At 38.3% G+C, this 16,645-nt stretch overlaps 1 protein-coding gene across 1 annotated transcript in view; it reads left to right on the top strand.

The window, feature by feature from the left end:
• Positions 1-1,231: 1,231 nt before the first annotated feature.
• Positions 1,232-16,645, top strand: part of znf407 (zinc finger protein 407) — a 39,804-nt gene continuing 24,390 nt past the window's right edge. Inside the window, exons 1-2 of the mRNA XM_059507395.1 lie at positions 1,232-3,823; positions 10,202-10,316. Coding sequence (XP_059363378.1) covers positions 1,288-3,823; positions 10,202-10,316 — 2,651 coding nt within the window. The 5' untranslated portion in view covers positions 1,232-1,287. The remainder of the gene's footprint in view (positions 3,824-10,201; positions 10,317-16,645) is intronic.

The following is a 16,645-nucleotide window of genomic DNA, read 5'->3' as shown; positions in this document are numbered from 1 at the left end:
GTGTTGAAGCAGGGTTAGAGAATTTGAATAAATCCAAAGTACAAAAATGAGGCAAGAAAAAAAACGTATCTGTAGCTTTCACTGTAACTGTGCATGTTCACCAGCGTGGAGCGAGCGGTTTCAATTATTTCATATGGGAGTTCAGCTTCACATAATGGTGAATGTCCACTAACAACACTAGAACATCTCCGCCTTGGGATATGTCTGTAGCAAATTTGTTTAATCTACAGTTTTTCAACAACTGGCCAATACAATGATCACATATATATGCGATTACAGTTGGAGCAATGTAAGCTTTCTTTCCAAAAGCCTATAGTAAAGATAGACGGTCTATTTAAACTAGTGTTTATTAAATAGGACCGTATAATAATGATTATTCCCAGACAGTATAATCTCAATAAAAGCATATTTAATGCAATATTTAATAACAACTGAAAAATGGTCATATGTGTAAACCGTGTGATTAACGTACTAAATCCAGCATAAACTCCAGAACAAGACCCAAACCAAAAGTGGCAGAAGGTTGTTGCACATTATGCTAATTTAAAGCTAGTTGTGTATTATATTTTAACTTATTAGTAGTCTTGAAGCCCCCTAGTGGGCCCTGGCCTCCTGGTTGCGAATCACTGCCCTAGAAAGAGTGTAAAAAGACAAATAAATCCAAAAACAGAGTGTAAATGAATCCAACAGACCACTACTTTATTAATTTTATGGTGTTTATTTTTTTTTTCACAGAAAAGTCTTCTATGGATCCTTTAAATGAAACTTAGTAGATATATCTTGTGAACTGACAGCAACATGGACAATCCAAAGCAGAAATTAAGGTCTGGAAAGGAGATTTCAAAGTGTCAACCTAAGAAAAAGGCCAATGATACTGGTACAGAAGATGTTTCATCTGCACCTGAAAGTTTTAAAGCATCTGACGATTCAGGATGTATGAATATTGTAGAAGAAAGTGAGCATGCGGGGACAGCTACAGTAGAAGAACATCCCAGAACCATACAGTGTAAAGAACGTGGCTCGTCAGAAACAACTGATGCGTTGGTTTGTTCATTTTGCAATTTTGTTGCAAAAACTCAGACTGCACTGAAAATTCACTCAACAAGAAAACACTCTCATAAAGGAGGCTTACAAAATGACACCGTCTCTGACACCATTATTGCACCAGGGTTAAATCCGTTGCAGAAGACACCACAATTACAAGAAAGTGAAAACCGAACACATCTTTCAGATTTCCAACTGGAGAGTACTTCTATATCAGAGGAAGACAAGCAATCAGATACCTGCATGGTTCAAACAGAGACTGAACATACACATCAACTCCTTGTAGATGAGGCTGTAATATCTGAGAATTTTGTTGATACTTCTGAGGATGGAAGAACCAGTCCCACTCAGATGTTGCTGGAAATAGTTGAGCCCACTTCATGTAGATGTCAGGATGGTGAAGACCCAAATAAGACATTTAAAGATGGAGATGATATGCAAGCCAGCTGCAGTTTTCATGTGGAAAGTAAAGTGAAAAGCAATCAAAATGGTGGCATTGATGGACATGCTGAGAATCATAAAAGTATAAGGCATTCAAAGCCTAATAGTCTACATGCATGTTCCTGTTGTGTACATAAAGTCATAGATGGACACAGCCCAGACACGCATATTAAGAGGCAACATAATAAAAAACAAAATAAAGTATGCGATTTCTGTAGCTATTCTTGCGTTATGAAGTGTGATCAGGAGAAGCAGTGCATGAGCAATGAGCACAACCGAAAGATGTTGGAGAATCTGGATTCATTAAAGACCGAGATGACACCTAAAGAATTAGTTTTCCCACCATCGACAACAGTGTTGACACATCCGACTGAAGGCAAGGCACAACATCAATGTGATAGGTGCAACTTTACAGCTAACAACTCTGTAATGTTAGCACAGCACATTAAAATGCACCATCCAGTGGAGCATCGTTTCCACTGCAGGGCCTGTCATTATTACACCACCACCATAGAGGGCATGGAGGTTCATCTTTCAGAAGAAGTCCACCAACAGGTGGCCAAGGAGAAAAACATTAGCCCTTTATTTAAAGACTGTGTTGAAAAAATCCTTGTGATTCTGTCAGATCAAATGGAGGACAGAGAAATAAATGAGAGTGACATCCCTGAGCAGAGCTCTAAAGAAGCTGGGGAGATTCAGGAAACAGAAAATGTACTACCAGAGCAAGCTGAAACTGTAAGGAAAGGTTCTCCTCACAAACGGAAGCGAGGTAGACCAAAGACATCTGACGTGACTGTTTGTAGTCATTGTGGACTAGTTGCTTCCAATGCCACCAACCTCAACGTCCATATACGACGCAGGCACAGTCGGTTATACAGCTTCGTTTGTAAGCTGTGTAGCTATTACTGTGTGACCAAGGGGGACATGGACCGCCACTGTGAAACTAAAAAACACATTAACAGAATGCAAGCAGCTGGAAGTGAAGGCAGTGGAGTAGTTCTGCTAGATGAGCAGCCAAGTCAAGGAAAGAAAAATGATGCAGAAATGGGTGACAAAGTATCATTGATTGAGACACCTATTGATGAAGTGGAAAAAAATAGCTCCAGTGTACCGTGTAAGAAAAGCAAGTATGACCGGAGTAATACCTGCACTCAGTGTGACTTTGTTGCTCACTCAACCCCATCTCTTGCTCTCCATGTGCGACGTAAGCACACAAAAGACTTTGAGTTTGTTTGTTTAGCATGCAGCTACTACACTGTAACCCGCAGAGAGATGTTTAGACACATGGCAACAGAAAAACACAAGCAGAAACATGAGAGTTACCTGAAAAAACAGAATCAAAGAATTAATAATGTTGAGGCTGCTATGACCGTCAAGTCCACATTTGAAGACCCAGAGACAATCGCGGGATCAGAAGTGGTCCATGACAGTTCTAGTTTGACATCTTCAAGTGCCAGAACTAAAGATGAAGACAATTCAGCAAAGATCGGTGAAGAGAATTGTGCAAATGAAGATGGAGCAAAACAATCTGCTGAGAAGAATACTTCCAAAGACAATGAAGAATCCTCAACTAATCCAGCTGAATCAAATGTGTCTGACATGGTCCAGTCACTGACGATGGTGAAAGATGTAATGCTAGAGGATATGGATGAAGAAAATGTGTTTGATGAAGATGAAATGACTGATATGGGAGATGAAAGTCCCTCTAGTGAGAAACCCCTTAGAGCGATACAGTTTGATGCTTGCATCTATCCCTTAAAAACATTAGCAGAGCGCAAGCAGGCATCACATGAAGAAGAACAAACTACAGGTGGATTAAACCAGCAGAGCATCAAAAAGCCTAAAACACTGGTTGGACCTGAGACAAAGACTATCAAACCAATTCCACGAATCCGCTGTGAGGACTGTGGGTTTTTGGCAGATGGCTTAAGTGGACTTAATGTTCATATCTCCATGAAGCATCCATCAAAGGAGAAGCATTTCCATTGCTTGCTCTGTGGAAAGTCCTTCTACACAGAGAGTAACCTACAGCAGCACTTAAGCAGTGCAGCACATATGCGAAATGAGCATGGAAGCACTGAAGATCTTCCAGAAGGAGGCGCCAGCTTTAAATGTGTCCGATGCAGTGAGCCCTGCCAAACTGAGCAGGAACTGTTTGTGCACATCAAAGAGAAACATGAGGAACTGCTTAGAGAAGTGAACAAATATGTTCTGGAGGACACCGAGCAGATAAACCGAGAACGGCAGGAAAACCAGGGCAATGTGTGCAAGTACTGCGGCAAAGTATGCAAGAGCAGCAACTCCATGGCTTTCCTGGCTCACATTCGCACACACACAGGTATGTCTTCCTCTGTCTTTACCATTACATATTTGCATAAAACCTCTTTAGAATTACAGTTTACAATGTTCTGTTTGTGGATCTTTAACCATCAAAATATTTATTAGAAGCTATGGGTATGAAGAGACACTTATCCCATGAGACGAGATGAGACATGAGACTGGGTTCACAAGAACGTGATGAGATGAAATTTTTAGACATTATTTTAAAAGAAATCCCCGATTAAATATATAGGGAAAAATGGTCTTTTATTCAACTGAAAAACTCAAAGCGCAAAAAATTTGGCTGCATTTTGAAATCAACTTGTGCTTTGTGAAATTGAACTTCTATTTTAAAGAATTATAAAACGCAATAAACAACTAGAGCTGCACATTTTAGATAAGTTGAGAATCATGTTTTTTTTAAATATAAATTGGAGATCATAGTTCTCTCGTGATTCTGAAGAAAAAAATATTGTTAAATAATAGTGGTTCTGACAAAATGTTCATTGCTTAAGTCTTAAAAAAATCTATTCATTTGAAAAAAAACTAATGAAAAAAAAATCCACAATTACTTTTTTTAAACGGCCAGTTGTCGCCGCCTCCTGGCGGAGGAGTAGAAGCGTTACAATACGTACAAGTGTTAAGATGCTTTCATTTTAATTGCTACTATAGAGGATAAGTGTTTATACCCAAACTATAAACTTTTATCCCAAGTACTTGTGTTATCTAAATTAAATGTATGTAACACAGAAAATATGTGTGGTTTAAAAAAAAAAACTGTGTTGCTCTTACTGGTTCTGCAGCAGCATAAATTATTCATTAACATAGGCAGAGACAAAACGTGCTTATCATGCTCCACTGACACTCGTGATAGATATAGCTGAATCGTCATTCAGGAATAAAATTGCGTGGGTATTTGAATCGATATCGCAATCTTTAAATTATTAATTGAGCAGCTCTAATGTAAACTGCAAATTGTTTTGCAAGGATATTGGCACATTCTCACGAGACCAATCAGATATCGCGAAACACACCAGATCTCGCGAGATCTCATCACATCCTTACTATTAGCAGCATATTACATTTAATTAATATTGGTAATTACTTGCTTGGGAAACTCCTAGGTAGAGCTGCACGATTAATCGTTAAAAGATTGCGATCTCGATTCAGACACCCTCTCGATCTCATTTCTAAATGACAACGATTCCCCGAGTCTGTTTAACCTTTGAAAAAAGTCTTTCCGGATCATTCAGATCCGTGCTCGCACTGCCGCTGACACAGAGAGAGCTCTTACTATGTTTGGTTAAGAAACATCTTCACAAACGGTCTTTTCAACTACACAGTAATATTTCTGTCTTTCAGTCATTTATATTATCACAAAAATACTGGGATAAAGTTTATAGTTCAGATATAAACATTGTCTATATGGCAGCGATCAAAATATAACAAATCCCCTTTTGAAAGTACTGCGCTTCAAATAACGTTTGTGTCGATTGCATTGTTTCACCACTAGGTGGCGACAAGGGACTTCAATTTATTTGTTAATTAATTAAATTTTTCATTCAAGAGAATCGTTCAAAAACACTGATTCATCCAGTAATGAAACAAGGGAATTAGGTTTATGAGTGAGTCGTTGAATCAGTGATTTAAACAACCTTTTCATCATTCTAATATAATGAAAACTGGGGTTTCAAATATAATATATATACACTACCAGTCAAAAGTTTTTGAACCATAAGATGTGTAATATTTTTTAAAGTCCCTTCTGCTCACCAAACCTGCATTTATTTGATCCAAAGTACAGCAAAAACAGTAAAGTTTTGAAATATTTTTACAATTCAAAATAACTGCTTTCTACTTGAATGCATTTTAAAATGTAATTTATTTCTGTGATGCACAGCTGTATTTTCAGCATCATTACTCCAGTCTTCAGTGTCGCATGATCTTCAGAAATTATTTTAATATTCTGATTTGCTGTTCAAAATACATTTATTTTTATTATTATTATTATTATGTTGAAAGCAGATGAGTAGTTTTTTTCAGGTTTCTTTGATAGAAAGTTCAGAAGAACAAAATTTATATAAAATATAAATATTTTGTTAAAAAATGTCTTTGTCACACTTGATCAATTTAAAGAATCCTTGAAAAATAAATGTATTAATTTATATACTTGTGATAATGATAATAGTAATAATAATAAAAAAATAATCGTAGGAGAATCGTGATCTCTATATGAGACCAAAAAAAATCGTGATTCTCAGTTTATCCAGAATCGTGCAGCCCTACTCCTAGGCCATGTACACACTTGTTGCTACATGTAAATAAATTTGTTGTTACTCGTCTGTGAGATTAATCCTGATTTGTACACACAGTTACGAGTGAAAAGTGCATTTTTGCAATTCACCAAGCTGAACTGATTATATCAGCGTAGTCTGTACTGAACTGAACTAATTTGAGGATGCTCCCATTAACCCTGTGGTCTAATGCTAACACGTACATTATTGTCCAGAGAAAGCATGCTGTTTAGAAGCATCAACTTAAAGAACATAGAAACCAATTTGATTTGATTCTTGTTTTCTTTACACACACTTTGCACAAGGTAATAATTTATTACTGTATATGCATTGTTCTCACTCTCAAACCTTTGCAGTATGGACGGGACCTTCGATCCTCCTTTCTTGGTGTTAAAGTCCCTATTACATAAAAATTTAAAATTTCTGAAAATGTTCAAGAATGAAGATATATGCATTCAAAATGTAAAGTTGGTCACTTGGTCATGCATTTAATGTTTTTAATGACACAAAATGCACTATGTAACAGATAGTGAATGATTAATTCAATGTACATATGCGTTCCTTTGGGCCAAATTAAGTGTAGTTTCGCATCAGTGTCACATGAACCACTGCAGCACACATATAGTTTGCTCCAAAGGCAGGATGGCACAGAATGGATGATATGTATTTACACATGATGCCGTATTTTTAAAGCACTATGGAGGAGATCAATAATTACAAACCGTTAGACAGGCTGTCTAAATTATAAACTGTACTGACAAGTAGAAGAAATATCGCAGATTCCACGCACCACTATTAATTAAATTAAGATATTTTTTTTTTCAAATGGATGAGTAAAATATAGGGTCTTGAATGTCTCTGAAGCTCAGCAAAAAATAATTAGGGCTTCCATTAACTGGAGGCATTTCCAATGCTGAAAGCTATTAAGCTCTACAGGTGCGTCTCAAAAAATTAGAATATCATGGAAAAGTTTTTTTTTTTTTTTGGTAGCTTAATTTAAAAAAGCAAACTCTTATATTGTAGATTCATTGCACACAAACTGAAATATTTCAATGGTTATGAAAATACACCTTAGGAAAATTATCAATTTAGTATCTCAAAGTTGTGAATATTTTCTCAAAGATCAATCAAAAAAAGATTTACAAAACAGAAATGTTCAAGATCTCCAAAGCAGGTTTAATTATGCACTCAATACTTGGTTGGGGATCCTTTTGCACAAATTACTGCTTCAGTGTGGTGCGGCATGGAGGCGATCAGCCTGTGGCACTGCTGAGGTGTTATTGAAGCCCAGGTTGCTTTGATAGCGGTCTTCAGCTCCTCTGTGGTGTTTGTCAGATGTTACTTATCTTCCTCTTCACAATACCCCTTAGATTCTCTGTGAGATTCTCTGTGAGGTTCAGGTCAGGTGAATTGGCTGGCCAATCAAGCACAGTAATATCATGGTCATCAAACCACTTGGAAGTGGTTTTGGTACTGTGGGCAGGTGCTAAATTCCTCCTGCAAATTGACATCAGGATCTCCATAAAACTTGTCAGCAGATGGAAGCATAAATTGCTCCATAATCTCCTGGTAGATGGTTGCATTGAGTTTGGACTTGATGAAACACAATGGACCAGCACCAGCAGACGTCACGTCACCCAAATCATCTATGACTTCAGAAACTGTATTTTGTGCCTCTCCAGTCTTCCTCCAGACTCCAGAACTTGATTTCTAAATGAAATGCTAAATTTACTTTCCTCTGAAAAGACTACTGGACCACTGAACAACAGTCCAGTTCTTTTTCTCCTTAGCCCAGGTAAGATACTTCTGATGTTGTTTCTGTTTCAGAAGTGGCTTGGTAGCTCTTTTCCTGAAGACGTCTGAGTGTGATGAGTCTTAAAGCAACTGACTCTGGCTTCAGTCCACTCCTTGTGAAGCTCTCCCAAGTTCTTGAATCGGCTTTTCCTGACAATCTTCCCAAGGCTGTGGTCATCCCTGTTGTTTGTGCACCTTTTCCTACCAAACTTTTTCCTTCCAGTCAACTTTCTATGAATATATTTTGATACAGCACTCTGTGAACAGCCAGCCCTTTCACCAATGACCTTCTGTGGCTTACCCTCCTTGAGGAGGGTGTTGATGGATGTCTTCTGGACAACTTTTAAATCAGTAGTCTTTCCCATAATTGAGGTTGCGTGTTCTAAACTAGCACAAGAGGTACCCAGTATTTATACTCAAAATGAATCAAACTAATCAAGCTCAAAATGGAATATTCAAATTTTTTGAGGTTTTGAAATTGTTAATTTAAGTCGTGACCATCAGAATTAAAACTTTTTTTATATATATCAGTTTTTGTGCAATGAATCAAGAATAAAATAATTTTTTCGTTTATTAAATTACAAAAATAAAGACCTTTTCCATGATTTTCTAGATTTTTTAGATGCACCTACAGTCTGTAAAGAGTGCCATACTTTTGCTGCAGACTAATAAATTAAACATACACAAATAATTTACTTATTTAAAAATAATTGTATTTATTTATTTTAAGAAATAAAGCAGTATTTTTTTAGTTCTAACCACTAAGCTTAAGCAGACCTCAGAACTCTTGAACCATTATGAAAACTTTTCCTCCGAATGAACCATAAAAGCTTTGCAAAGCTTTTATTTTTTAATCTCTGATTCAGACATTAGATAATAACAAATGTTTTATCTTTACTAAAGGTATAAACATAATGCTAGAAATGTTATAATTAATAATAAATTACATATTAAAAATTATAAATCTCTATTGTATAAAATGTCTCTTAAAGGGATAGTTCACCCAAAAATCTAAATTATGTCATTAATAACTCACACTCACGTCATTCCAAACCAGTAAGACCTCCATTTATCTTCGGAACACAGTTCAAGATATTTTAGATTTAGTCCGAGAGCTCTCAGTCCCTCCATTGAAACTGTGTGTACGGTATACTGTCCATGTCCAGAAAGGTAAGAAAAACATCATCAAAGTAGTCCATGTGAAATCAGAGGGTCAGTTAGAATTTTTTGAAGCATCGAAAATACATTTTGGTCCAAAAATAGCAAAAACTACGACTTAATTCAGCATTGTCTTCTCTTCCGTGTATGTTGTGAGAGAGTTCAAAACAAAGCAGTTTGTCTTATGCAGTTCGCGAACGAATCATTCGATGTAACCGGATCTTTTTGAACCAGTTCAGTTTGAACGGTTCGCGTCTCCAACTTTTTTAATGTGGCTGACACTCAATCTGAGTTCAAACAAACCAATATCCCGGAGTAATTAATTTACTCAAACAGTACACTGACTGAACTGATGTGAAGAGAAAATTGAACGAACAACAGACTGACTCGTTCTCGAGTCAAGAACCGGTTCTTGACTCGTGAACGAGTCAATCTGTTGTTCGTTATCTGGCTTGGCTCGGTGTTCATCTTCAGTTCTTAAGTCTTTTAAGTCATTTGTGGATTAATGCGTATTGGAGACGCGAACAGTTTAAAACGATTCAGTTCGATTTGGTGAACTGGTTCAAAAAGATCCGGTTACATCGAATGATTCGTTAGCGAACTGGATATCACAAACTGCTTTTTGAACTCTCTCACAACAGACACGGAAGAAAAGACAATGCTGAATAAAGTCATAGTTTTTGCTATTTTTGGACCAAAATGTATTTTCGATGCTTAAAAAAATTCTAACTGACCCTCTGATGTCACATGGACTACTTTGATGATGTTTTTCTTACCTTTCTGGACATTTACAGTATCCCGTGCATAGGTTTTCAATGGAGGGACTGAGAGCTCTCGGACTAAATCTAAAATATCTTAAACTGTGTTCCGAAGATAAATGGAGGTCTTCCTGGTTTGGAACGACATGAGGGTGAGTTATTAATGACATAATTTGGATTTTTGGGTGAACTATTCCTGATATGTGTATTCATCCCTTCTCACAATTTTGCAGGTCTTTTCTTAAAGTGATACTGTATTTCTCTTAAAAATGTAAATTCTGAAATTAAAATCATTTACTCACCCTCATGACAATGTAATGGAGAAAATGCAATGTCTTTTATTATTTATTTTTAATTGCTGTGTTTGTTGTTTATTTGTTTTTTTCTCTAAAGGATCTAAACCGTTCATGTGCAAGATCTGTAACTTTGCTACTGCTCAGCTCGGTGATGCCCGCAACCACGTTAAGAGACATCTAGGCATGAGAGAGTACAAGTGTCACATCTGTGGGTGAGTCCAAAAAAGCATCACATTATTTTTTTTTAAGTACAACTACGTCAGATGAATGTTATTTCTGAATGTTGTCCCTATGCTGGGTTTATACATTGTGTGCCTTTTTAGTTATGAAATTTAGCCAATTTTGTTCTGAAACATTTATATTGTTAGGAAGACGCATACAAGAAAAAAAAATTGAGTACAACTTAGATGGACGATGGTGCTTTGGGGAAATTTTGTTGGGCAATAGCCTGCACAGTGCAAGGAAGTTTGATTTCAAACTTTGTGTTGAATTTATGGTAATGTATGTTGGGCAACTAGTAAAATAGTTGTTTACCTGTAAAATAAAAGTTATTGTCTTCTGTTCATCTCATCTGACTCATCTGATTCATGTGGTCTTGTGCTGATGGCAGACGTGGTCTCCACAGGGGTTTTGTCTCTAGGGTTCATTTTAGGGATGTCCCGATCCGATCCACAACATTGGTATTGTTCAGATTATGGCCCAGAACGCTAGATCGGAGGGGAGAAAAAAATATGATCCGATACCCATCCAACACAAACCATGGGAAAATCTAGCTCAAACCATCACCTAAATGCTTGAATAGTAGCATTTCCCTTGCTGTGACATCCAGTTAAGCGCGCAGCCTGACATGTGATAACTGTAGTAGCCAATTATAGTCGCATGAGTATGAGAGTTAAAGTGCACTTGCGGCCCGATCTGTGATTTCTTCGGCGGGAAGGGGTGTGCACAGTGGCGTAGCGTAAACTGCGTTGGCCCACCCGCAAGAGTGGAGGCGGGGCCCCTCACCGCATAATTAGATGGGGGATTCACCTTTTCATTCAAAATCGTGAATTAGTACTGTGGAATTTAATAGTATGTAATTATTTTGTATTTATTTATTAAGAACTTTTCACAAAAAAAAAAAAGAATAAAAGAAACACCAACAATAAAACGGCAATTACATTAACTTGTTAAAATGCAAGGGAGCACATGACGTCAAAATATTTTTTCTATCTGCAGTATACAACAAAGATTCATGACATTTAACATTCAATAAAGGTAATATATATTACCTTTTAAAATCCTCCAAAGCGCCCCTTTCTCCTAGCATTTTTTTGTGCAAAGTCCTTGCCAATGTCTGTTATGTCCATCTGACGCGCGTGCTGGCTTTCAATGCTGAGTATCGCAAGTTCAGAAAGTCTGTCCTGGCTCATTGTGCTTCTCATGCAGGTTTTTATTAGTTTTAGTTTAGAAAAAGATCTCTCGCCACTTGCCACTGTGACGGGGACGGTTAAAAAAAGCTTCAGAGCTGTAGCCACATCTGTGACACTTGGTAGAATAGATGTATGCTTCAGAATCAGCAGCTCTGCCAGATCTTTAATTGAACCCATTTCAAGTTTTTTTTTATCTCAGAACGTAGGGCACTTCGAAACGAAAGCAACTGTGATGGAAATTTGGAGGAAATACCATCGTTGTAAGTCACTGCAAATGTTTCGGCACAAGCAAGCAACTCATCATCAGTTGCATGTACGAGTTCACTTGGACGTAAGAAGCGGAACCGTTTCGCTATTGTATTCAAGCCTTTGAAACGTTGTCAATGCACGCGTAAAAAACACCAACTTTGAACATTTTCTCGGGGTCTGTGAGACGCTCGTCCTCAGCGATTTCATCAAAGTGGCGCTTCACAATACGTGCTCGTTTTTGCGTGAAATGACAGCTGATGCCCCAGGATGCAGCAAGGCCTTGTGCGGTGCTTTTTATGTTGTCAAACTGGTCTCTTAGCAGTGATAAGTTGTTGCAGGTATTTTCCAGTAAGGTAGCTGCTTGAAGAAGTTCCACGTCTTTCTTCTGCAATACTTGTGAAACTACTTTGACATTTTCCAAAACTCTCTCCTGAAATACAAGCATCATTACGAATTCAAATGTTTTATCGATTTGATAAGTCCGGACGCCTCTGTACGTTCCTCTGCTTTTTTGACTGTAGAGCTATTTTGGTTAATGCCTTTAAGATGACAGCATAACGAAAATGTAGTGCGTGGATAGCATCGGCCCTGGATGTCCATCGCGTGGGACAAAGTCTTTTCAGTGTTGGCTTTGAAAGCTGATTTTCCAACATTTCCCACCTTTTGATGCTTTGGCTGAAGAAAACATAAAGTCTCTGGACCACATCATAGAACTCCTTGATAGCCGTGATATGCTGACACGCGTCGTTTAACACCAAATTCAAATTATGCGCTGCGCAATGTATATACACAGCATTGGGCTCCATGTTTAGGATCCGTCTCTGCACACCAGAATAAATTCCACTCATGACACTACCTCCGTCATATCCTTGGCCTCTGCATTTTTTAAGTGACAGACCCTTACTTTGGATAAGATCAAGGATTTTTTGTTGGAGACCCTCTGCAGTTTGATCGGTGATATTCTGAAATCCGAGAAAACTCTGTGACATCAATGCCGAGTGGATTATCATTTTCATCTTTTCGAACTTTAACGTATCTGAAAATTTGACAGCGTTGATCAACTTTGCTGATATCCTGAGTAGTGTCCATTATGATCGAATAGAATTCTGCGTCTTTTATTTCAGACACAATTTCGCCGTGCACCCTTTTGGATAACAACGCAATCAGTTCATTCTGAATTGCTGGGCTTAAATAATTGACGTGACTTTTTTTATCCAACAACTCTCGGAGCACTGTATCATACCGAGCTAACAATTCAATTACTGACAAAAAGTTCCCATTGTTTGGTTCATTCAGTTTTTCATTATGCCCTCTGAATGCCAGATTACATGAGGCTAAAGTCAGAGTAACGTCAGTAATTCTTGTAAGCACTTGAGTCCAAAAATTAACCTGACTCTTGTATTCGCTGTCAAGTTGCGCATCAATGGTAAGGTCGTTTTTCCACATATCATATGTCACGCAGGCTGCTATATGAGCATGTGAAGATTCGTGTTTTTTTATTTTCTTTGAAAGACCCTGCCAGTCATTAATTCCCACAGTCCATGACGGATGGTGTGATGGACATCTCCTGTCAGCAAAAAGCCAGCATGGCTCACAGTAGGCGCGGTCAATGTTTGGCGAGTAACACAACCATTTCTGAGGAACCGTTCCCATTTTAGAACGTTTTAAATAATCTTTCGAATTACATCTGCCATTTTTGTCTCGGGGATAGGGTTCTTCTGGTTTACATGGTCCCATGTTAAGTATGGCCCTCTTCACACTGGCATCGGTTAAATCAACGGGAAAGTTCGCTCTGTCTGTTGGATACCGTGTACTTTTTGCTGTCGCCTCCTCTGTAATATTTTCAGTGCTGTGACAGTCATCGTCTGGACCGTGAGATCCGCTTTTAGCATCTGAGTCCATTTCTGGCGTATTATTCACCACAGCCGCGCCCACGTTAGAAGCAGTAATGTCCGTGATGACACTGCTAGCAAACTCCTGAGTAACGTTACCCGTGCTCGCTCTCGCAGCTCCTTCCCGCTGATTTGGAAGAAATATGGATGAAATTTTCGGTAGTTTTGCATTGAATTGCTCTTTTCGGTGTTGGTTAGTGCGTTTTTGAGCTCCGCTGACATTTTATTTTACTCATTTTGCGCTCATAAGCTTCACTCTTTAAACAGTTGTGGAAATTCTTAATCGTGATTGGATAACAAGGACAACAGATATGGTCATAATCGCCAAACACGGTAGGCTGCAATTACTACCAAAATAAAAGTCCTATACATTCACATTATAAAAACGATTTAATTATTTATTAGAGTCAATTTTTTGGTTTAATTTTGGCCCTGCGGGCCTGTCCGCTACGCCACTGGGTGTGCAATATGAATATTTTTGATCGTGGATTTATGTCTATGTCCAGTATCGCCGCTCCCACACAGAGTACGCAGTAGGGCACCAACTCCCAGGGCGGCACTATCCCAGTTGCTCAAAAAAAAAAAAAAAAAAAAAAAACTTTCGTTTTATATGAGATAAGGAAAAGAAAAAAGCCCAGGATGATGCCTGTGCATCACTTTTAGGTACTTTTATAATCTTTTTTTAGTTCTGATAACATTAAGTTAATAATGTGTTTTAATGTTGCATCTGCCTTAATATCCTTTTAGAGTTTAAATGTTCCATTTATTTAATTCAATTTAAATATCTACTTAATCTTTCATTTTTTGGCCACCTTTTCGTGATAGAAATGCTAGCCTCTATAATTTCTTCAACAAAAACGTGGACATCACAACCCTTACAAAAACTAATCCTTGGTTTTACTGAAGTAAAATTTTCTTGTGTGTCATTTCTGAATACTTGAGGCTATAAAATCAAACAGACAACTGTATTAGTAAAATCATAGCCATACTGTCTAGGTACAATTGTAATTTGTAAATAATAATGTTTATTTTTACTTGTTCATTCAATTTTTTTTAATGCTACTGCTAAATACTATTGTACCTGCAAAACACTGTTTATTTTTATTTGTGTATTATGTGTATTTGTAATGTGTATCTTTGTTCTGTTTTTTTTATTATATATATATATATGTGTATATATATATATATATATATATATAATCATTATTAGTATGAGAATAAAATAAAAATATCGGATTGATATCGGAATCGACAAATAGCCAAAGCTTCGGTATCCATATTGAAAGTGGAAAAAGTGGTATCGGGACATCCCTAGTTCATTTAGTTGACATGGTCTTTGCTGACAGGGCTGTAGAGGTCATCTCTAGGTGCTGATCCACCATATGGACTGGATACGGTCTGGATCCAGGTGACTGCAGTGACCATCTGGCCTGGGAACGGAAAGGTTCTGGGTGACTACGGTGACCTCAGAATAAGAAAAAAATTGAATAATAATAGCGTAGATGCCATTCTTTTGTTTTTGATTGTGTGTTATGTGTATATCAGGTTAAAGAGGTGGGTATTTAATATAGATTTAAACTGACAGAGTGTGTCTGCCTCCCGAACAACGCTAGGTAGATTGTTCCAGATATTCCATATTCTAGGTATTTTTATTAAATAGCCAGAGTTTTTAGATCGTAGCAGACATAAAAAAATTTATAATGCAATAAGAGCTAGCTCAAGTAATGAAGTGAAGTCATTACTCACTAAAGGAACATCTGTACTTTCACAACAGACCACGAAACGACCATTATTTTATGGTAAAAAAAAAGCTAGTTTTGAAACCGTTATGTTCATTCAAAAAAAAGTTGCATGGCTGTGCTGATTTAATCTAGCGGGTCTAGTTGTCAGGATTCCACCATCAACACCATCCTCATCATCACTCCCTCCTCCCACTAGCTCGTTATCCCCCTAATATTAATTATCATTACCTGCATCTCTTCATCCTCATCACCGTCATCTGCTATCCCTCATCACTGCTCACCCTTATATACCCACTCTCACCCCTCAGTCTTCGTCTGGTCTCGTCATTTCATGGCATACAGACTCCATTTCTACACTCACCTGAGGATCCGCGACCCGTCAGTCATCTCCCAAAGATCGACCAGTCTTCCTCTGTCTTCAGTCCTCCTTCTGCGATCCCTCACCCACTTCCTGTGATCAGAGACTCTTCAGTTAAGTCTACATTGGTTCTTATCATCCTGTTCGCTCACATATTCTCCATCTGGTTCGGAGCATTCTGCTAATAAAGCTAATAGACTTACCACCTTGTCTGCCTCCTGTATCATCCGTGACAGAAGACCAGACCGAAGATGCAGAATCCTACGGAGCCTGTGGGGAATCAGTTTCAAGACCCGTTTGCTGAGCTAGTTCAAGCAGTGCGCCAGTCAATCCTTTCATCTGTACCGGACAACCCACCCACCATCCCCGAAGCAATCCTTCACTCTGCACGCCAACACCAACTTCCGCAAACACCCGCTGCTTCGCCAGCTGCCTCTGCGAGTCCCATGGCCCGACCAGCGCCATTCAGTGGTGAGGCGGAGGATTGCAGCGGTTTTCTGCTTCAGGTTTCATTATATTTCCAAATGCAAGCGCATCAGTTTACCGATGATTCTGCCCGAGTGGCCTTTATTATCTCTCTACTATCTGGCAAAGCCCTCCAATGGGCACAGTCTCTCTGGAATTCAAATTCTCAAGTGTTAAAGTCCCTGTCAGGTTTCATTTCTCATTTCAAGGAAGTCTTCGGCCAAGCAGTTTCAGATCTCTCAGTTCATGATCAGCTTTACAATCTCTGTCAAGGAAGTTCTTCTGTCAGCACGTATGCTCTCCAGTTTTGCACCCTGGCGGCATCCTGTGGTTGGAACGTATCTGCCCTGATTACTGCTTTCCGCCATGGCCTGAATCCAAACATCCGTCAGCTGCTGGTAGTTTATGATGACTCCATGGGAA

This window comes from Carassius carassius, chromosome 24, assembly GCF_963082965.1.
Source record: "Carassius carassius chromosome 24, fCarCar2.1, whole genome shotgun sequence".
Lineage (NCBI taxonomy): Eukaryota > Metazoa > Chordata > Actinopteri > Cypriniformes > Cyprinidae > Carassius > Carassius carassius.
This window is presented reverse-complemented; position numbering and strand designations above follow the sequence as displayed.